At 40.2% G+C, this 23,893-nt stretch overlaps 1 protein-coding gene across 10 annotated transcripts in view; it reads right to left on the bottom strand.

The window, feature by feature from the left end:
• Positions 1-23,893, bottom strand: part of LOC138754606 (alkaline phosphatase-like) — a 114,967-nt gene that overhangs the window by 20,508 nt on the left and 70,566 nt on the right. For all 10 annotated transcript variants that reach the window (XM_069919102.1, XM_069919106.1, XM_069919108.1 and 7 more), the window contains 3 exons: positions 5,675-5,815; positions 4,154-4,223; positions 2,757-2,891 (listed from right to left, as the gene is read on the bottom strand). In XM_069919102.1, coding sequence (XP_069775203.1) covers positions 2,757-2,891; positions 4,154-4,223; positions 5,675-5,815 — 346 coding nt within the window. The remainder of the gene's footprint in view (positions 1-2,756; positions 2,892-4,153; positions 4,224-5,674; positions 5,816-23,893) is intronic.

The following is a 23,893-nucleotide window of genomic DNA, read 5'->3' as shown; positions in this document are numbered from 1 at the left end:
GCCCGTCAGAAAAGGGTTGGGTGGCAAAGACACAAATGGAGCTGATTTTCACATCTAGTGTTTGGGCATATTGATTGTGGTCTGGGTATGGCTCACTGATTGATGTTTGTGGCCAGGTTTGGACATTGGTAATGGTCTGCAAGAAAGGTTTGGGGCTAGAGGGATGACATCTTCCTGGAAGATAGGGGCTGAGGTTCGAAGAGGTGGGGTTTCAGAAGCGACAGTGAGGGAAGTGGCCAGTGGGTGTGAATGGTGGAATGTCAGGGAATGGATCTGCTGGTGCCTGAACCTCCAGTGATTCACAAGCGGAGAGGGAGAGGGGTCAGCATTGTGTGGTGTAAGGAATGCAAAAGGTGATGGAATTCAGAGATTTATCTGGCAATGTCCCTGATTAGAGTCCCAATAATGACCAATAACAGTCACACCTGAAATGACTCAGTCTGATCTTCCAAAATTGTAGGTTATTTTCTTGATGCCCATCCCCATCTGTATGGGGAATGCAAAATCAAAGTAATTCCATTTATTGTCAGGTAGCAAGAGATTGCTAGCAACGTGAAATGTTCTGGGGTCTGGGGAGGACTGTTTCCAGTTTAAGGAATGACATAACCCCATGTGTGGTTCATGTGGAAACTGCTTCAGATGTTCAATGGTGAATCCAGCAGGAATGATAATAAAACAGCCTGTAATCAATTAATACTCCAATACAGCTCATTTTCAACCAAGTTCTGCTCCAGGTACAGCCAACTTTCAATTCTGAAATGCTGCAAAAGCAACATATTGGCATTGAATTTATGGAGAACAATGACTCATTGTCAACATTGTGCACAGAGCCAGTAACAGGCTCATTTCAAAGGTAGCAGGCTCCCATGGAGTTGAATGGATTTCCCTGCTTCTAATCATGCCGTCTGAAAGGAGAGTGAGGTCAATGAGAGAGCCACAGTCTTTCCCAGACACTGTTGGCAGTGTTACCCATCCATCCTGAACTCCTTTACATCTGACAACAATTTTCAAAGGGAATTTTTTTTTTGGCTTTTGTGTTCCAAAATACAATAATACAGATGATGTGGCCCAAAATATTTCTAACTTGTGGTTTGTATCTTCCTAAATCAAGCTACAATCTGTCGCATTTCTAAATCTAGCCCAAACTCATGATATTGCAAGGTCTAACCTGTGATATTCTTAACCTTAATTTGAAATATTTCAAACTCTAATTTTTACATTACTAATTCTGAACCTTTAACCATGATAATTCCAATTCTGACCTGCAGTATTTCTATCTGTGGCATTTAAACGGCAACCTCTTATATTCTTCACTATTCCTCGACCAGTGATCCCGGTTCCTCGACCAGAGATCCCGATTCCTCGACCAGTGGTCCCGGTTCCTCGACCAGTGGTCCCGGTTCCTCGACCAGTGACCCCGGTTCCTCGACCAGTGACCCCGGTTTCTCGACCAGTGACCCCGGTTCCTCGACCAGTGACCCCGGTTTCTCGACCAGTGACCCCGGTTCCTCGACCAGTGACCCCGGTTCCTCGACCAGTGATCCTGGTTCCTCGACCAGTGATCCTCGTTCCTCGACCAGTGATCCTCATTCCTCGACCAGTGATCCTGGTTCCTCGACCAGTGATCTTGGTTCCTCGACCAGTGATCCTGGTTCCTCAACCAGTGATCCTGATCCTGTCAGTAATTAAGTAGATTGTCCATATGAGAAACCTGTCATTGTATGGCAGTAAAATGGCAAAATGAGTGATTTGTATTGATTGCCAATGAGGTGATCAATAGGAGTAATATGTTCTTTGAGACTTTCATTCATGTACGTATGAGAGACTAAATGTCCAACCTTAATTTCTCTGGACAAGGGGATGGGAGCAAGGTGACTGCATTCCTTAGGGATCCACGTCATCAGTTGGAAGTTCAAGGATTGTACACCAATTTTGAAAATGAAGGAAAAAACAATGAATTTCCATGTGTGCTTGGAGTGGTGTTGAGTGTCCGATGTTCTGGTCATTCACAGTGGCAGACTGACAAATGCCATGCACGATGGCTATTGTTACTGGAATATATCTTCCGTATTTGACATTTCCTGACGTAGAAGGCTGGTGTGCTATTGATAACTCCAAAGACTAGAAGCTATCTGACTGATAGGCTTTCATGACAATAAACCAGATGGCACATCTCATATTGCTGACCCAAAACCTGAGCTTGTACTGGGGGAGGGGTTATGGCGTTGCCGCCTTTATTAGGGGAATTAAGGGGGAAGAGCCACAGGTACAATTAGCAAGGGGTGGGCCAGCCGTATGCATACAAACAGTATTAGCAGTGGCTCCACCACAAAGGCGGCCATTCAGTCCACCGGTCTATGCAAACTCAGAGCAATCCTACTCCTCATTAATTCTTCTCATAACCCATTCCCCCCCCCCCCCCATTCCCATCAGCTCCCCAGAGATTTTACCACCGACCTACAGAGTTAGGGTCAATTTCTGGTGACCAATTAGCCTTCCCACCGGCATACCTTTGAGGTTCAATAGAATCATGTACTTGGGGGAAACCCCACTCAGTTGCATGGAGAACTTGCAAACTCACAGTCAGCAGCCAAGATGGGGATCAAGATGGGGAGCTGCCCTACATGTCGTGAATCATCCACCCTTTGCCTCTTCTATTGTCCATCACACTCTCATGTGTCTTATTAGAAGAGATTTTGGTCTAGTTCAACCCTCACCAAGATATTCCTCCATTTGGAGAGTGCCCATCCACTGACCTTCCACAAGTAAGAAGAAACCGTTTGGATTCCTACTCAAAATCCTGATCGCTGCTGTCACCATCTCTTCGAGTGAGGGGTCAGTCGTTTTATTTCTTTCCAGCTCGTACTGCAGGTCGCCATGTTCAAAAAGTCCTGGGAGGAAGATGAAAGAACACAGGCTGAGCACATGTCAATTCCACTATTCAGGAACATTGTTCTGTTATTAGATTGCCAAGAGACAGCAGGGGAAAGAATCTCAAGCTTACTAGTTCAAGTGCCCTGAGTAATATTTATATCACAAGCAATTGAAAAACCAAATTGAGATGTAATTAACATACAACACTACAGCACAGAAAACAGGCCCTTTGGCCCTTCTAGTCTGTGCCGAACTATTATTCTGCCTCATCCCACCGACCATACCCCTCCCATCCATGTACCTTTCCAAATTTTTCTATGTGAAAATTGAGCCTGCATTCATCACTTCAGCTGGCAGCTCTTTCCACACTCCCTACAGCTCTCTGAGTGTGAAAAAGTTCCCCCTAAACTTTATCACTCAACCTTAACCCATGTGCTGTCTGTGTGTGTGTGTGTGTGTGTGTTGAGAGAGAGTGTGTGTGTGTGTGTGTGTGTGTGTGTGTTGAGAGTGTGTGTGTGTGTGTGTGTGTGTTGAGAGAGAGTGTGTGTGTGTGTGTGTGTGTGTGTGTTGAGAGTGTGTGTGTGTGTGTGTGTGTGTGTGTGTGTTGAGAGAGAGTGTGTGTGTGTGTGTGTTGAGAGTGTGTGTGTGTGTGTGTGTGTTGAGAGAGTGTGTGTGTGTGTGTGTTGAGAGTGTGTGTGTGTGTGTGTGTGTGTGTGTGTGTGTGTGTGTGTGTGTGTGTGATATATATATATATATATATATATATCGTACATAAATCATTCCAATTACTTTTAAGAATCATTTAAATAGATTTGCAGAATCTATTAATTTTAATTTAATATACACTGTTGGGGACAGTTTCTAAGCAGACCTCATCCCTCTTGCAAATGAGGGCCAGCTCATTTGTGTTGGGACAGCTTGACCGGGGACTTATAGTTGAACCTACTGACCCTGGTTTTGGGAAGAAGATAGAGGCTGGGATGAGCGGGAGGAGTCAAGTAGAAAAGAAAGGAAAAACTTCTCAAGCCCACTACATCCACTAAAATCTCAACATCAAAGGAGCTTAAATCGAAACTCTGTCCCATTGTGCTTCCCACCACCCGCCCCCCCACCCACCTCCCCCCCCAACGCCACCCCAGGCACTCCCCCAACAAAATGTTTGTATCTTCAGGGGAAAAAAATAATAAAATCAGCAATAAAGAACCAATAATATATTAGAAACCTCGTAGCCAAGAACAGTCAAAGTGGACTACCCCCGAAAGAACGGAGGGATCCTTACCCATTAAATGGTCCACTTTGTTTAGGTCGAGCCTTTTCAGCTGCTCCCTGTTCCAGATATAGTGAGCTCTCTGAGGAAATGAAATGACCTGTTACTGGATTATTCTCAGCGAAGAGTGTTCCCAAGAGAGCAACTTATCAACAGAAAACTTGTCTTCCACAAACCCACCAACTCCCACAGCTGCCTCGACCTCACCTCTTCCTTCTGAAAGGGTGCCATTCCTTTCTCTCAATTGCTCCAAAAATCCCTTAAAGAAGGGCTCAGACCTCTCTTTACCTCCCATGGGCGCTACGAGACCAGCTGGGTTCCTCCAGCATTCACTGTGTCTTTTTACCACAATCACAGCATAGGCTGACTGCATCTCAGATGAGATTGTGTGCCATTGACCATTTCAATGAGATCAATGCAATCTTGAAGAACGACATCTTCTGACTGGATGCAGTCTTCCAGTCTCAGTATCAAATTCTCCAACTTTAGGCAACTGGCTGTCTCTGCCTGAGGCAGGAGTGGAGATCTTTGCTGCAATTTATTCATCAATGCAACCATCTCCAGACCCTCCTGTTTGTGACACTTATCAACAGACAATTGACGTGGCCACCCTTTCACAGATATTCCCTTTCTCCAAACCTTCCCTCACCCTGCCCCTCTCTGCTAAAATTCTCTGTTTATTTCCATTTCCCAGATCTGATGAAGGGTGTCTAACCTGAAACTTTGTCTTCCCACAGACACTATCTCAACTGTTAAGTGTTTTCAGCAGTTTTTGCTTCTATTTCAGAAGTCCTGCCCAAAGATTCAGCCCCAGCGTCCTCTTACCCTCCAAAACATGCAGGTTGTAGGTTACCTGGGTGTTATTGAGTGACATGGGTTTCAATGGACAAGATTGGCTTGTAATTAAATGGATAGGAATAGAAATGAAAAAAAGTGCTCTGCAGTCAGTGACTAGAGTAAGCTGCACATTGCAGAACAAGTTGTGAGTATTTAGTGCAGTCAAGCTGGGCACAGTTAGCACAACACTATTACACAGTGTCTTCGAATCTGGCGCTGCCTGTAAGGAATTTCTAGCGGGCTTCCATGTGTCTGCGAAGGTTTCCTCTGGGTGCTTGGCTTTCCTCCCATCCTTCAAAATGTACGGAGTTTATAAGTCAATGGTGGGGGGGGGGGGTGGGCGGGCAGCAACACAGGCTCGTGGGCCAAAAGGGCCTGTTACCATGCTCTAGGACTGAATTTACCGGTATTTTATTTTGTTAAAAATTGAAGGAATTCCAAAAGGAAGTGAAGATTGGAAAACAATTTGGGTGAAGGAATGGACGCACCAAAAATGGAGAGAAAGAACGAGCAGCAGAGGGGCAAAGGGAGGAAAAGAAATCAGCGTACAGGTCAAAGGTCACCTTACCCCTGGGGTGTTCCACATCAATACCTTATACTTTATCTACCAGATGGCAATGGTTAGGAGGGGATAAATCTCAATGATTTAATGAAACAGTTCATAAAGTTGTCCAGTGAATTGAATTAACAGCTGACCTTTCCCCTTTTAGTGTGCTTCCACTCCTCCACCAAGTTCTTCCCATCGAGCCGGGAGCCATTGGCCTTCCACTCATCCGGATACTCAACGTCAGGAGTGTCCCTTGGGAACATGTACTTCCTGCCACCACCCATTATCACCTGGTTCAGGAATAAGGAATCAATGGAAACACATTATATAGCCTGTAACATCATGACGGAATCATTTTGAGTTTCTGGCCTGGAGTACGTGTTTCAGTTAACTTAACAGCCATAGATCAGATGAAAGTAATTTATTTGCAAGAGATTTTATAGCTTGAATGGATGAGGCGTTTGATGGATAGCATCCAAGAAAGGAAATGCTCCACCTCTGAATCACTCAAATGTCTCTTTGGAGCATTGACAAAGAGAATCGAAACATCCTTCTCAGCATCAATGTCATTTTGATGTGGGATGTTTTCTTTGTGCACAGGCATAGTCTCTTGAGTGTATGTGTCTGGAAGATCCCCGTAATCATTGCTATTTTTACCAGCAATCTCTAGGCCAGAAACAATGTTGGTTTCCAAAACCTTCTCTTGCCACATGGTTTTTAGTAGAATCTTTGACTTTCTTCCCTGTAGATTGAGTGTTTTCATCAGCTTTTCTGTGCAAAACAATGTAGTGCTACCTGGGTCTAAACATGCATAAATATGCATTATTATATTTCCTTCCTTGGCTTTGACTCACACTGGTACTAACAAAAGTTTGCAATTATCTTCACCAGCCCAAGACCACTTGTTTGAACCAAGGCTATAGCATTGTTTCCCTCTGTTTCTTTTGTTTCTGTTTGTTCCCTTTTTATATTCTTCTTTTCCCTTTTTTTTGAAGGATGTGGAGCATTTTGGGATTTTTTAATATGTCACAATTGAGTAATTTCTTGCAGTTTTTGCTGATGTGTCCTTCACACAGACAACCAAAACATAACCCATTTTCCTTTAGGAAAACTATTTCCTCAAAGTCACAAAGCAGATAATACTTAAAGTAAAATACTTCAAAGGAAATTTGTCAAACACAGTAGGGGAAGGAGCATCTTAAAATAGCCTGAGATGGTCAAGGATTGGCATTGCTGTCATTTCTAAATTGAGACATACAGCATGGTCACAGGCCATTTCGGCCCACGAGTCTGTGCCGCCCCACTTAACCTATGCCGTCGGTACGTTTCGAACGGTGGGAGGAACCCGGAGCCGCCCCCCCCCCCACCCCAGGGAAAACCCCCGCAGGCACAACTCCTCACAGAGAGCGCAGGATTGGAACCCCAGTCCCGATCGCTGGCGCTGTAAAAAGTGTTGCGCTAACCGCTACGCCGAACCATTGCCTTGGAATTTCGATGGGAAATTCCCAAAGCAACCCGCAAACATCCTTTGGTTCCAGGATTCCCTCAGTAGATTGAATCCTTCCTGCACTTTTCTCATGGCAATGCTTTTTTCCTTTTAAATACTCATTAATAAATGACATAGTGTGTCCAGGCAGGAACACCTTCAAAACCATAATTAGACAATGCAGCTCATTGCGGATTGTTGTCAAAGGGGAAAATACCCAGAGATAGGGCTAAACAGTGAAGAGATAAGGGTATAATAGGCAGGGGGCAGGACAGAGGTGGATACATAACATGGAGGCTGGAGTGCATAAACTGCATGGGCAGGGGTAAAGAGCTTATGGGTCCATGGCCCTCTGGGAGCGATGGAAACCTCAGTGGTGGGATGTGGAACTTGCTTGGATTATGGAAGGGGTAGAATGAAAGAGCCCTATGGAATTAAGAGGGCCACTCTCTCTCTCTCTCTTCTCTCTTCTCTCTCTCTGCAACTGCTGCCTGACCTCTGAGTATTCTAGCATTCTGCGATCCCACAGGTGTTGAAACAGCATCTATAAGGCCCACACAACTGCTAAGGTGTTAGCCCACTTTGGAACTCAGCTGGCATATAAAGCATGGTCTAGTACTGCTTTAAGGCTTAAGCCATTGGTCTTTTTGAGCCAATTCAAGGCATGCTGAAGGACTGAGGTGGTCAGTCCATGGGAGGAAGATACAGTAAAATTCCTGGTATCCAGCACCTTTGGCGACTGTGGATGCTGGTTATGTAAATTTTCCGGTTGCTTGAGACTCACTCTGGCAATGCCTAATTAATACATCTACATTAAGAATAAACAGTTTGAGACAAAAGACAATCCAAAATGTAAAGTAATTTGAAAAAAAAACATTCAGTATTGTTGTTCTTAATTATGCAAAGTTCATTTAAATCAGGTAATTCGCTAACCAAATTATTAAGGATGTAATAGCGGAGCATATGACTAGCAGAGAAGGGATCGGACAGAGTCAACATGGATTTACAAAAGGTAAATCGTGCTTGACAAATCTATTGGAATTCTTTGAGATGGTGACAGGTAAAATAGATGGGGGAGAGCCAGTGGATGTGGTGTACCTGGACTTCCAAAAGGCCTTCGATAAGGTCCCGCATAAACGACTGGCTTCCAAAATCAAGGCTCATGGGATTGGGGGCAAAGTATTGATGTGGATTGAGAACTGGCTGGCAGGTAGAAGACAGAGAGTTGGGATAAATGGCTCATTTTCTAAGTGGCAGGCGGTGACCAGTGGGGTACCACAGGGATCTGTACTGGGACCCCAGCTGTTTACAATTTACATTAATGATCTGGATGAGGGGATTGGATGTAATATCTCCAAATTTGCAGATGACACTAAGCTAGGAGGGCTTGTGTGCACGGAAGAGGGGGTCAGGAAGCACCAGTGTGATTTGGATAAATTGAGGGACTGGGCAGATACATGGCAAATGCACTACAATGTGGATAAATGTGAGGTTATCCACTTAGGTAATACAAACCAGAGGGCAGATTACTATTTGAATGGCAATAGATTAAGAGATGGGGAAGTGCAGAGAGACCTAGGGGTACTTGTACATCAGTCTCTGAAGGCGAGCATGCAGGTACAGCAGGCGGTTAAAAAGGCAAATGGTATGTTGGCCTTCATATCAAGAGGGTTTGAGTATAGGAACAAGGATACCTTACTGCAGCTGTACAGGGCCTTGGTGAGACCAAGACCTGGAGTATTGTGTGCAGTTTTGGTCACCTTATCTAAGGAAGGATGTTCTTGCAATGGAGGGAATGCAGAGGCGATTCACCAGGCTGATACCTGGAATGGCAGGAATGACTTATGAGGAAAGATTGCACAAATTGGGATTGTACTCCCTGGAGTTTAGAAGATTGAGAGGGGATCTCATAGAGACATTTAAAATTCTGGCAGGACTGGACAGAATGGATGCAGATGGGATGTTTCCAATTATGGGAAAATCCAGAACCTGGGGCCATGGTTTGAGGATAATAGGCAAACCATTTAGGACCGAGATGAGGAGGAATTTCTTTACACAGAGGGTGGTGAATCTGTGGAATTCATTGCCACAGAGGGTAGTAGAGGCAGGTTCATTAAATATATTTAAGAGGGAATTAGATCTATTTCTTCAGTATAAGGGTATTAAAGGTTACAGAGAAGGCAGGGACAGGGTACTGAACTTTAAGATCAGCCATGATCTCGTTGAATGGCGGAGCAGGCTCGAAGGGTCGAATGACCTACTCCTGCTCCTATCTTCTATGTTTCAGCTGTCATAATCAGCCTCCTCTCACACAAGTTTACAGATAAGGCCTTACCAATCTGAGTCTTAATGTGGACAAGATGAAGGAGATGATCATGGACTTCAGGATTACTAGAAACCACCATGCTCCAGTACACATCAACAACTCACTAGTGGAAAGCTCTATGTTAACTAGTAACCTAATGTGGATTCTCGACATCTCCTCACTTGTCAGGAAAGCACAACAGCGACTGTACTTCCTGAGAGGACATAAGCGGGCAAGGCTATTGGACGCCACCACTTCAACCTTCTATGGGAGCTCTATTAAGAGCGTCCTGGCCAGCTGATTCACAGTGTGGTACAGTTGCTACAGAGAAATGGATCAGAGGTCAATCCACAGAACCATAGAGAGGATCACCGGAGTCTCCCTCCCTCCCCCACCCCTCCCACACCCCCCCCCTTTCGATGTGATCTCCTGGGATCATCATCTGAAGGGGGCACGTAAAATCATTGAGGACCCCTTCCACCCGGCACATAGTATCTTTCAGCTGCTCCTGTCGGGGAAGAGATACAGGAGTATCAGAGCCAGCCCACCAGGCTGAGGAACAGCTTCTTCCCATGGGCAGCGAGAATGGTGAACGTCCAAAGGAACTGCTCACACGAACCGTCCGAGGCTCCCATATTCAGGAAACAATATTTATTTAATTATTTGTATATATGAATGCTTGTCCTGCATACGTATTGCTTGTTTGTATGTGAGTTGTGTCTGTGTGTTTTGCACCAAGGACCGGAGAACTCGGTTTCATCAGGTTGTACTTGTGCAATCAGATGATAATAAGCATGACTTGACTTAATATACTTAATAACATATATATAAAGATAAAGATTCTTACTAGGGCAGGGGGAGGATGACACTTCAAGAGAGTCGCCCCAGTGACGACCAGCTCTTCATCCTGGTCGCCGCCATTTCATTCAAACACAACCGGGACGCACCTCTGGCTGTATGTTTGCTCCGATCTTCACCAAAGCGTTGTTTGGTGCTTCGGAGAATATTTCTTTTTACAATTTTGAACTTTTATATCAATTTTTAATGGATTCCTATTTATTTTAATTTTATTCATTTTGTCTTTTTTTTTGCTGGTTGTTTGAATTGCAGATACTGGGGTATTAATGTAATTGTTTAAATATTCTTCAATCCATCTTCCCAAACTCCAGCACAACTGGCCAACAGGACAAATAACCTCCAAATTTCCTCAGTGTCCGGATTCTGAATGAAACCACAGATTCAGAGAACCCCCCAATGCAAAGCAAGTGCCAAAGAGATTCAGTGCCATTGAAATGGTTATATATGCATTCAGTAGTCATTAAGCAGCAAATGCACTTGGCAGCCATCTCCTTGCAGATGTTTTTTTATTAAACAGGTTTATTAATCACTGGGCATTTTTAACTCTGCAAATGAATTGCAAGATTGTTCCTACTTTAAAGATTCCAAAATGCAAACGAACATTTTGTTTCCCCTCTTTGAGCTTTGAGACATTATTAAGCTCAGGGTCTCATGAATACTTATCCTCCCTGTTCGATTGTATGAAGACAGTTATCCTTTAGGAGGGCCATGCAGCTAATATCATCATTTATAAATGACTAGACTTCAATAATAAATGATGTACTTCATTTGTTCAAAAGATAATAATTTATTTCCTGAAAAACAATTTTCTATTCTTCTGATCCCTTTTCTCTCCCATTATTTAATGGAAAGGTTATTTATTGTGAAAGGGATTAGTTGATTTTGTGTCAATATTAATTTTGGTAGTTGATAATTTATTTTATTCCTTGAAACGTGAATCTTCTTCCAAATGTTGAGCAGATGGTGCAATACTGGTGAATTCCCATGTTGCACCAATTTTTCATCCCACTTATATAGTATATGTTCAGGTATCTTCTCCCCTATTTTATCTAGCTCTAATCTGGTCCAATCTGATTTTTCCCTTGTTTGATAAAAATCTGATAGGTATCTTAATTGTGCTGCTCAATAATAATTCTTAAAGTTTGGTAGTTGTAAGCCTCCTTGTTTGTACCATTCTGTTAATTTATCTAGTGCTATCCTCGGTTTCCCCCCTTTCCATAAGAATTTCCTTATTATTTTCTTTAGCTCCTTGAATAATTTCTCTGTTAGGGGAATTGGTAATGATTGAAATAGGTATTGTATCCTTGGGAAGATGTTCATTTTAATACAGTTTATCCTTCTTATCAGTGTTAGTGGTAAGTCTTTCCAGTGCTTTAAGTCATCTTGTAATTTTTTCATTAATGGCTGATAATTTAGTTTATATAGATGGCCGAGATTATTATTTAGTTGTATACCTAGGTATCGAATTGCTTGTGTTTGCCATCCAAATGGTGATTCTTTCTTAAACTTTGTGAAATCCACATTATTCACTTTTATTTGCGTTGATCTTGTACCCCGATACTTCTCCATATTCCTTCAATTTCTTATCTAATTCTTTTATTGATATTTCTGGTTCTGTTAAGTATATTATAACGTCATCTGCAAATAGACTGATTTTATATTCCTTCTCTTTTATTTTTATCTCTCTTATTTTATTTTCTATTTGTATCAGTTCTGCTAGTGGTTCTATAGCTAATGCAAACAATGAGGGAGATAATGGACATCCCTGCCTTGTTGATCTGCTTAATTTAAATTGGTTTGATATATATCCATTTACTGTCACTTTCGCCAATGGTCCCTTATATAATGCTTTAATCCAATTAATATATTTCTCTGGTAGGTTGAATTTTTGTAGTACTTTGAATAAATAATTCCATTCTACTCTGTCAAAGGCTTTCTCTGCATCTAAAGCAACCACTTCTGTTGGAGTTTTGTTTCCTTGTACTGCATGGATTAAGTTAATGAATTTACAGATATTATCCGTTGTTCGTCTTTTTTCAATAAATCCAGTTTGGTCTAGTTTTACTATTTTTGGTACACAGTCGGCCAATCTGTTTGCTAATAGTTTAGCTATTATCTTATAATCTGTGTTAAGTAGAGATATTGGTCTATACGATGCTGGTGTTAGTGGATCTTTCCACGTCTTTGGTATTACTGTAATTATTGCTGCTTTGCATGAATCTGGTATGTTTTGTGTTTTTTCAATCTAGTTCATTACTTCCAGGAGAGGAAGAATTAATAAGTCTTTAAATGTTTTATAGAATTCTATTGGGAGTCCATCCTCTCCCGGTGTTTTATTGTTCTGTAGTTTTTTTAATATCTCCTGTATTTCTTCTATTTCAAATGGTTTTATTAATTTATTTTGCTCCTCTGTTTGCAATTTCGGTAGTTCAGTTTTAGTTAGAAATTCATCTATTTTGTCTTCTTTCCCTTCATTTTCAGTTTGATATAGTTGTTCATTGAAATTCCCTGAAGTTTTTGTTGATCTCCTTTGGGTTATATGTAATTTGTTTGTCCTTTTTCCTTGATGCCAATACCATTCTTTTAGTTTGTTCTGTCATAAGCTGCCACGCTAGTATTTTGTGCATTTTTCTCCTATCTCATAATACTTCTGTTTTGTCTTTATTGTGTTCTTCTCCACCTTATGTTTGTAGTGTTTCATATTTTATTTTCTTGTCTGTCAATTCTCTTCTTTTATTTGTATCTTCCTTTATTACTAATTCTTTTTCTGTATTTGTTATTTCCCTTTCCAATTGTTCTATTTCTTGATTGTAGTCCTTCTTCATCTTAGTTACATAACTTATTATTTGCCCTCTGATGAACGCTTTCATTGCGTCCCATAGTATAAATTTATCTTTCACTGATCCGTATTTATTTCAAAGTACTTTTTAATTTGTCGCTCAATTAATTCTCTAAAATCCTGTCTTTTAAATAGCATGGAGTTTAATCTCCATCTGTACATTCTTGGTGGGATGTCCTCCAGCTCTATTGCCAATAACAGGGGTGAGTGATCCGATAACAATCTAGCTTTATATTCCGTTTTCTTAACTCTTCCTTGAATGTGGGCTGATAACAGGAATAGGTCTATCCTTGAGTATGTTTTATGTCTACCCGAATAATATAAATATTCATTTTCCTTTGGGTGTTGTTTCCTCCATATATCCAAAAGTTGCATTTCCTGCATTGACTTAATTATAAATTTGGTTACTTTGTTCTTTCTGTTAGTCTTTTTTCCAGTTTTATCCATGTTTGAGTCCGCATTAAGGTTAAAATCCCCTCCTATTAGTATATTCCCTTGTGTATCTGCGATCCTTCCTCTTCTTCAGGAGTTCAAAACTTACGTCTGCGTAGAACAAATTTTTTTGAACTTTGTATTCCAGTGGTTTTTTGTCTTCTACTTTTTTCATTGCCTTCTCCAATATATTTTCTCTTGATGTATATCTTAGGAATTTTACTAGAATGGATCTTAGTTTTTGTTGTGGTTGTGGTTTAGGGGCTAATGTTCTGTGTTCCCTTTCTATTTCCATTCCTTCCTGTAATACTGGTCTTCCCAGGACCCTGGGGATCCATTCTTTTATAAATTCTTTTCATATTTTTGCCTTCTTCATCTTCCTTAAGGCCCACTATCTTTATATTGTTTCTCCTATTATAGTTTTCCATTATGTCTATCTTCTGAGCTAACAGCTCCTGTGTTACTTTAACTTTTTTATCAGATTCTTCTAATTTCTTTTTTAAGTCATCTACCTCCATTTCTATGGCTGTTTCTCGTTCTTCCACCTTGTCTACTCTTTTTCCTATATCTGTCATGACCATCTCTAATCTATTCACTTTTTCTTCTGTACTTTTTATTCTTCTTTTTATTTCACTGAATTCTTGTGTCAGCCATTCTTTTACTGTTTTCTTTAAAAAAATATATCCATGTACTGTCCCTTTCCTTCATCTTCCATTTCTCTGTGTAGAGTTTGATGTTCTCTCTCCTCTTCTTCTGAGTCCACTTCAGGATCTGTGTCCTTTACCCCTGTCTCTTCTGATCTTCTTGTTGGGTTGTTTATTTTATTTTGTTGGGTATTTTTGGTCTTCTTATTTTTATTAAAAGTGTCTTGGTGTTGGTCTTCTTCCTCTGGGTTGGTCATCTGTTGTTTCTCTAATTTCCTATTTTTATTCTCTTCCTTCTTGTTCCCATTATTTTCTATGTTTTACTGTTGGGAGTCTTGCTGTTGTGTTATACTTGTCTGTTTCAGCTGTGAAGATTTACTCCTCAGCTGGACCCCCCCACCCGTCGGTGTTGTTTTTGTCTTGTGCATCGCGCACTTTTGTTTGGCTCCGTGAGCCATCTTTGTAGTCCTGAGTTCGGGGTTTTCATTGACCTCAGGGAGCGGGCTTCTCTCTCCACAGCGGGCCTCCTCGTACAGGTAAGGCCTTCACCTTTCTCTTCCAATGTCTTTCCTTCTTCTTTTCTTCCCGTTGTTTTTGGTTTTTCTTTCTTTGCTGCCATTTTCTCCACACTTTTATTTTTAATTTGTTATGGTATCTGTGTTTGTGGCTTTGCTTTTTTTTTTTAATTTTTTTTACTTTTCTGGAGAGGGCTGGTATTTTCTTACCGGTCACTACTCCATCACATGACTCATGATACAATGTTTGCATACCACCAACTGAAAACCTACTTTTTTTTTTATTTAAAATGTTTTATTTTTCACACCATAAACCACATTGACCATGATACATACTTTTTCCTTTTCAAATATATACAGTGCCATTTTCTCTCCCCCCCCTCTCCCTCCTCCCATCCCACCCTCCCTACCTCCCCCCCATCCATTTAAAGTACAAAATCTAGGATACATTAAACCAGTCAAACAATGTTGTCATTCAATAAAAATAAACAAGAAATTCCACTGAGTCAATTCTTTTCATTTCCTTCTCCATTCGTTAATTTAGGTAGTGAAAGTCCCCGGTAGGTTTTCTCTATTGTGTTTCATGTAAGGCTCCCATATTTGTTCAAATATTTCAATATTATTTTTTAAACTATATGTTATTTTTTCTAATGGAATACATTTATTCATTTCTATATACCATTGTTGTATTTTCAAATTATCTTCCAATTTCCAGGTTGACATAATACATTTTTTTGCTACGGCTAGAGCTATCCTAACAAATCTTTTTTGTGCACCATTCAAATCAATTCCAAATTATTTGTTTTTTATGTTACTTAGGAGGAGGATCTCTGGATTTTTTGGTATATTGTTTTCTGTAATTTTATTTAATATTTGGTTTAGATCTTCCCAAAATTTTTCTACTTTCTCACATGTCCAGATTGCATTAATTGTTGTTCCCATTTCTTTTTTACATCGAAAACACCTATCAGATACTGTTGGGTCCCATTTATTTAACTTTTGAGGTGTAATGTTTAGCCTGTGTATCCAGTTATATTGTATCATACGTAACCTCGTATTTATTGTATTTCTCATCGTTCCAGAACATAACTTCTCCCATGTTTCCTTTTTATCTTTATATTTAAATCTTGTTCCCATTTTTGTTTAGTTTTACCATTTGTTTCCTCATTCTCCTTTTCTTGCAGTTTAATATACATATTTGTTATAAATCTTTTGATTATCATTGTATCTGTAATCACATATTCAAAGTTACTTCCCTCTGGTAAACTCAGACTGCTTCCTAATTTGTCCTTCAAGTAGGATCTCAATTGGTAATATGCCAGCACTGCATCTTGAGTTATATTGTATTTATCTTTCATTTGTTCAAAGGATAATAATCTATTTCCTGAAAAACAATTTTCTATTCTTTTGATCCCTTTTTTCTCCCATTCTCTAAAGGAAAGGTTATCTATTGTAAAAGGGAGTAACTTATTTTGCGTCAATATTAGTTTTGGTAATTGATAATTTGTTTTATTCCTTTCTACATGAATCTTTTTCCAAATATTGAGTAGATGATGTAATACTGGAGAACTCCTACGTTGTACCAATTTTTCATCCCATTTATATAATATGTGTTCAGGTATCTTTTCCCCTATTTTATCTAATTCTAATCTAGTCCAATCTGGCTTTTCCCTTGTTTGATAAAAATCTGATAGGTATCTTAATTGTGTGGCTCTATAATAATTTTTAAAGTTTGGCAGTTGTAAGCCTCCTTGTTTATACCATTCTGTTAATTTATCTAGTGCTATCCTCGGTTTACCCCTTTCCATAAAAATTTCCTTATTATTTTCTTTAACTCCTTGAAGAATTTCTCTGTCAAGTGTATTGGCAATTCCTGAAATAGGTATAATATCCTTGGGAAAATGTTCATTTTAATACAGTTTATCCTTCCTATTAGTGTTAATGGTAAATCTTTCCAATGCTCTAAATCGTCCTGTAATTTTTTCATTAGTGGATAATAATTGAGTTTATATAGATGGCCGAGATTTTTATTTATTTGTATACCTAGGTATCATATTGCTTGCATTTGCCATCTGAATGGTGATTCCTTCTTAAATTTTGAGAAATCCGCATTATTCATTGGCATTGCTTCACTTTTATTTACGTTAATCTTGTAACCTGACACTTCTCCATATTCCTTCAATTTCTTATATAATTCTTTTAATGATAGTTCTGGTTCTGTTAAGTATACTATAACATCATCCGCAAATAAACTGATTTTATATTCCTTGTCTTTTATTTTTATCCCTTTTATATTATTTGCTGTTCTTATCAATTCTGCTAGTGGTTCTATAGCTAACGCGAACAATAAGGGTGATAGTGGGCATCCCTGCCGTGTTGACCTGCTTAAGTTAAATTGCTTTGATATATATTCATTTACTGTCACTTTCGTCAATGGCCCCTTATATAATGCTTTAATCCAATTAATATACTTCTCTGGTAAACTGAATTTTTGCAATACTTTGAATAAATAATTCCATTCTACTCTGTCAAAGGCCTTCTCTGCGTCTAAAGCAACTGCTACTGTTGGCGCTTTACTCCCTTCTACTGCATGAATTAAGTTAATAAATTTACAAATATTGTCTGTTGTGCGTCTTTTTTTAATAAATCCAGTTTGGTCTAGATTTACCATTTTCGGTACATACTCTGCTAATCTGTTTGCTAATAGTTTAGCTATTATCTTATATTCTGTGTTAAGTAATGATATTGGTCTATATGACGCTGGTGCGAGTGGATCTTTCCCTTGCTTTAGTATTACTGTAATTATTGCTGTTTTACATGAATCTGGTAAGCTTTGTGTTTTATCAATCTGGTTGATTACTTCCAGGAGGGGAGGAATTAATAAATCTTTAAATGTTTTAAAGAATTCTATTGGGAATCCATCCTCTCCTGGTGTTTTATTATTTGGTAATTTTTTTATTATCTCTTGTATTTCTACTATTTCAAATGGTTCTGTTAATTTATTTTGTTCCTGTATTTGTAATTTTGGTAGTTGAATTTTAGTTAAAAATTCATCTATTTTCCCTTCTTTCCCTTTGTTTTCAGTTTGGTATAATTGTTCATAGAATTCTCTAAAGTTTTCCTTGATCTCCTTTGGATTATATGTGATTTGTTTGTCTTTTTTCCTTGATGCCAATACCATTTTTCTTAGCTTGTTCTGTCTTAAGCTGCCACGGTAGAATTTTGTGCATTTTTTCCCCTAGTTCATAATATTTCTGTTCTTCTCCACCTTATATGTTTGTAGTGTTTCATATTTTATTTTTTTATCTGTCAATTCTCTTCTTTTAGTTGTATCTTCCTTCATTGCTAATTCTTTTTCAAAATTTACTATTTCCCTTTCCATCTGCTCTGTTTCCTGATTATAGTCCTTCTTCATCTTGGTTACATAACTTATTATTTGCCCTCTAATGAACGCTTTCATTGCATCCCATAGTATAAACTTATCTTTCACTGATTCCGTATTTATTTAAAAATATATTTTAATTTGTCTTTCAATGAATTCTCTAAAATCCTGCCTTTTGAGTAGCATGGAGTTTAATCTCCATCTATACATTCTTGGAGGGATGTCCTCTAACTCTATTGTCAATATTAAGGGTGAATGGTCCGATAATATTCTAGCTTTATATTAACTGAAAACCTACTTGAAGGACAAATTGGGAAACAGTCTGAGGTTACCAGAAGGAAGCAATTTTGAATATGTGATTACAGACACAATGATAATTAAAAAATTTATAACAAACATGTACATCAAACTGCAAGAAAAGGAGAAAGAGGAAGCAAACTGTAAACCTAAACAAAAATGGGAACAAGATCTAAACATCAAGATAAAGAATGAAACATGGGAAAAGCTATGCTCCAGAACTATGAGAAATACAATAAACACGAAGTTACGCATGATACAATATAATTGGTTACACAGGATATACATTACACCCCAAATGTTAAATAAATGGGACCCAACAGTATCAGACAGATACTGTAAAAAGGAAACGGGAACAACAGTACATGCAATTTGGGCATGTGAGGAAGTGAAAAAATTTTGGGAAGATCAAAACCAGATATTAAATAAAATCACAAAATGCAATATACCAAAAAACCCAGAGATCTTCCTTCTAAGTAATATAAGAGATAAAGAATTTGGACTCAATTTGGATGGAGCAAAAAAAAGATTTATTATGATAGCCCTAGCTGTAGCAAAAAAATGTATTATGTCAACCTGGAAATTAGAAGACAACTTGAGAATACAACAATGTTACATAGAAATAAATAAATGTATTCCATTAGAAAAAATAACATATAATTTAAGAAATAACATCACAATATTCGAACAAATATGGGAGCCATACATGAAACACAATAGAGAAATCCTACCACGGACTTCCACCACCTAAAATGACAGAAGGAGAAGACAACGAAATGAACTGACTCAGTATATAAAAGACAAAAATTTTTTGTTTATTTTTATTAAGTGATGACATTGTTTAATGGGTTTAATGTATCTTATAGATTGAACTTTGAATAAATGGGAAGGGGGGGCGAGGGAGGGAGGGAGAAAATGACACTCTATATATTCAAGAGAAAAAAGTCTGTATGTATTTTGGTCAATATGGTTTATAGTGTGAAAAATAAAAAAAATTAAAAATGTTAAAAAAAAATAAATAATGTATTGTTTACAGCAAAGACTCTGGGACCCTTGACATAAACATTTAATAAAGATTAGGGAGTGGATGAAATTTCACAAATTTTTCTTCCTTAACTACTACACTGGAGCATGGACAAAACTACTGGATAAGTATAGGGCAAGTGTTGAACAAGTCTTGTATACAACTCCCATTGACGTCCAATGTTAAGGTTCGTGCTTACTATTTTAAAGAGATTGGTGAATAGTGCCAAACAAAACTGAGCATCGCCTGCCACCTCCCACCTCAATTCACTCTGGGGCACCTCCAGTCAAGGGCAGATCCAGTCCTATTCATCAGGTGCCCTCAGGCAAGGCCAGTGTGGTGCAGTATGTCAAATGGTCTGATGCTTTGTGTTGCCCAAGGAAGACAAAGGCATGTAAGGATGGGTTTTGAGACTATATTTAACTGTGGGTTAAAACAACTCCCCGTGACTCCACTATAACATATATATTTTTGATGCATGTATATAAGACATGCATATAGGTTCTGTGTATTTGTATTGTTTGTCATTATGTGTGTTTGCACTGTTTATGCACCGTAGACCGGAGATTGCTGTTTTGTCAAGTTGTACTGTTGCAATTGGATGATAAATAAACTTGAATTTTCAGAACTAAGTGTACCATGTCATTAAGTCAGACAGCACAGAAACAGAACATTGGTTGTCAATGCCAACCAAGTTGCCTCTCGAAGCTAATCCCATTTGTCTGCGTTCAATCCATTTTCCTTTAAACCTTCCCTATTCGCATACCAGTTCAAACTTCTTTTAAACATTGTAATTGTACTAACCTCTACTACTTCTATTTTCCCTGACCTGGGAAAAAGACAGTGGTCATTCACCTTATCAGTGTTAGAAGGGATGAAGTGGAGATCGACCAGAATGTTGCTGGGACAAGAGGACTTGAGTTCAAGGAAAGGTTGGAGAGGCTGGTTATTTATTCCCTGGATGGGTGATCTTATCTTCTTTTTCTTTGGCTTGGCTTCACGGACGAAGATTTATGGAGGGGTAATGTCCACGTCAGCTGCAGGCTCGTTTGTGGCTGATAAGTCCGATGCGGGACAGGCAGGCACGGTTGCAGCGGTTGCAAGGGATAATTGGTGGGTTGGGGTTGGGTGTTGGGTTTTTCCTCCTTTGTCTTTTGTCAGTGAGGTGGGTTCTGTGGTCTTCTTCAAAGGAGGTTGCTGCCCGCCTAACTGTGAGGCGCCAAGATGCACGGTTTGAGGCGATATCAGCCCACTGGTGGTGGTCAATGGGGCAGGCACCAAGAGATTTCTTTAGGCAGTCCCTGTACCTCTTCTTTGGTGCACCTCTGGCTCGGTGGCCAATGGAGAGCTCGCCATATAACACGATTTTGGGAAGGCGATGGTCCTCCATTCTGTAGACGTGGCCTACCCAGCGCAGTTGGATCTTCAGCAGCGTGGATTCGATGCTGTCAGCCTCTGCCATCTCGAGTACTTCGATGTTGGAGATGAAGTCGCTCCAATGAATGTTGAGGATGGAGTGGAGACAATGCTAGTGGAAGCTTTCTAGGTGATGCCGGTAGAGGACCCATGATTCGGAGCCGAACAGAAGTGTGGGTATGACAACGACTCTGTATACGCTAATCTTTGTGAGGTTTTTCAGTTGGTTGTTTTTCCAGACTCTTTTGTGTAGTCTTCCAAACGCGCTATTTGCCTTGGCGAGTCTGTTGTCTATCTCGTTGTCGATCCTTGCATCCGATGAAATGGTGCAGCCGAGATAGGTAAACTGGTTGACCGTTTTGAGTTTTGTGTGCCCGATGGTGATGGTGGGGGGGGGGTGCTGGTAGTCATGGTGGGGAGCTGGCTGATGGAGGACCTCAGTTTTCTTCAGGCTGACTTCCAGGCCAAACATTTTGGCAGTTTCCGCAAAACAGGACGTCAAGTGCTGAAGAGCTGGCTCTGAATGGGCAACTGAAGCGGCATCGTCTGCAAAGTGTAGTTCACGGACAAGTTCCTCTTGTGTCTTGGTGTGAGCTTGCAGGCGCCTCAGATCTCTTATAGAGATTTATTAAATCATGAGGAGCATGGATAAAGTATATGCTCTCAGTAAATTTCCCAGAGAAAGATCATTCTAGAACAAGAGAGCATCGGTGAGAAGGGAGAGATTTAAGAGGGATCTGATAGGCAACTTTTACCTTGATACCTTTAAGAAAGGCTCAGGCCTGAAACATTAGTTGTATATCTTTGTCTCCTCTGGACACTGTGAGATCTGCTGAATTCCTCTAGCATTTCTGTGTGTTTTTACTTTGAGGCTGTTTTTTCATTCAGACGGGGACCTTATCTGGAATGAACTCCCAGCTATAGAAGCAGGAACCATTGCGACATTCAAAAGACATTTGGACAGATAAATGGACAAGAGGGGCTGAGAAGAATATGGATCAATTGCAGGCAAATGGGACTAGTCCAGAGTGCCAACTTGGCAGGCATGAGCAAGTTGGGTCCAAGGGTCTATTCTGTGCTGTACATCTCTGACTCTATGAGATCACCAGGTCAGGTCGACAGAAGAAGAGATTCAATTATGTGGTGAAAACGATCTCACTGATTTCAGAGGAAACTCTGGTCTATGACAGGTCAAGGTGGAGAAGGAGCATTTAGGATGGGACCAAAAGCCTTGTGTCCATGCAGACGGTGCACAATCATTATCTCCTGTGCTAGAGTTCAAATCCCACAACTACTGCTGTGAAATTTTAATTCGATCAATAACGTGGAAGTAAATACAAAAGACTTGTAACAATCATAGACGATTATTCCTATCATTGCTTCCCATCATAGACGATGGGAAGCTCACAATTATCCTTCAGGGAAAAAAGTTATCCCTCTTACCCAAGTTTGTCCTACACGTGAATCCAAACCCCACTGTAGTACACCTTCAAACAGCCTAGTGGTCCACTCTTGCACTATAACAGCTACATTGAAATAGAGAAGTCAAAAATCCAGACCATTTACTAACATCAACAAATTCAGACATGGCTAAATAGCTTTCCGACTTGTTTGCCTAGTCTCCATACCTACATCTGAGGAGCATTGTCTATGATAGAAGCCCTGTTCTGGAGACTAATCAAGTAACAACTTCAAATATCGTACTCACAGATCTAGACCTGAAAGGCAGTCCCAATCTCCTCCATTGCAACTCTCAGTTGTTCCCTGTCCCTCCACTAGAGGGACCAGCACAAGGGTGGGATGATGGGAGTCTCATGGTGGTTAAACAAGTCTGCAGATGTTGGGTCAATAGCAATACACAAAAAGGCAGGGTTAGCGTAGAGGTTAGCGCAACACTGCTACAGTGCCAGCGACCGGGGTTCGAACCCCATGCTGTCTGTAAGGAATTTGTACATTCTCCACATTTTCCAGGGGCTCTGGTTTCCTCCCACCATTCAAAACATACCAGGGGTTGCAGGTAAATTAGGTGTAATTGGGTAGCACGGGCTCAAGGTCCCAAAGTTAATTTAAGAATAAATTTAAAATTCAACAGGCCATGGAAAACAATACCCATTCGACATTTCAGGCCTGAAACCTTCATCAGGGATGCCAAATGAGGAGTGCCTAAATAAGAAGTGGTGGGGAAGGGAGAGGGGGAGAGGAAAGGTGGAAGAGCACAGGCTTACAGCTCATGGCATCAGTCAAAGGTAGTCAGGAAAACTGCCCCTGATGGTTTGGTAGCACAGGATAGGCCAAGCTGTTCAGATCCTGAACTGCTCATCTGGGTCTGTGTTAGGTAGTTGGTGAACCAATGTGAAAGGTCAATCTGCTTGACCCCCATACTCACCAGTCTGTCAATGCCAGACGCGTTAACCATATTAGTACAAAATAGACCATTGCACAGTCCATGTGGATGCACAAACAAAGACGTACAAACTACATGGCATTGTATGGCACTTGTGCAAAATGGGATGGACATTGAACAGATCTGGCAGTTCAAACCTGGACACCTTTGAAGGCAGTAGAAATGTCCGCCACTCAATCTGTACCCACATAGCCCGGCATATCCCTCATTCTAACACAAGAGGTGAGTGGCCCAATGAGGAAGGCCAGGAGAAGCACCAGAAAAATGAGGTGCAAACCAGCAGCACAGATTGTGTGTGCATTAAGAGCAGCTTGTAATAGGCCAAGTGATGCTAACACATTAAACAAAGCACATCAGAGTTTAGGAATAAAATCTGAAAATGATGGAAACACTCAGCAGGCCATTCAGCATCTGTGGAAAAAAGAAACAGTTCACATTTCAAAGCCAGGACCCTTGATCTGAACTGAAATATGAATGGTTTCCGCAAGTTCTCCCTGACCTCCAGAGTATTTCCAAACAGTTTCTGAATTTATTTCAGATTTCCAGCGTCTGCAGTTTTTTTTTTATTTTTACATTTGGCACAATACTGCCACATCCAGAAAGAGTTAAAAGGGGGAAAGGGGGTCCAAGAAAATCCTCAGCTTACGAGTGTGTAGGTTAAGGATGAAGCACCTGTGGGGGATCCTGCACAGATTCCCCACCGTCGAAGAAGTCAATCTTCCAACAACTTGATTCGTTCGATGTGATCGCAAGAAATAATTGTGAG

This window comes from Narcine bancroftii, chromosome 2 (genome assembly GCF_036971445.1).
Source record: "Narcine bancroftii isolate sNarBan1 chromosome 2, sNarBan1.hap1, whole genome shotgun sequence".
Taxonomy (NCBI): domain Eukaryota; kingdom Metazoa; phylum Chordata; class Chondrichthyes; order Torpediniformes; family Narcinidae; genus Narcine; species Narcine bancroftii.
This window is presented reverse-complemented; position numbering and strand designations above follow the sequence as displayed.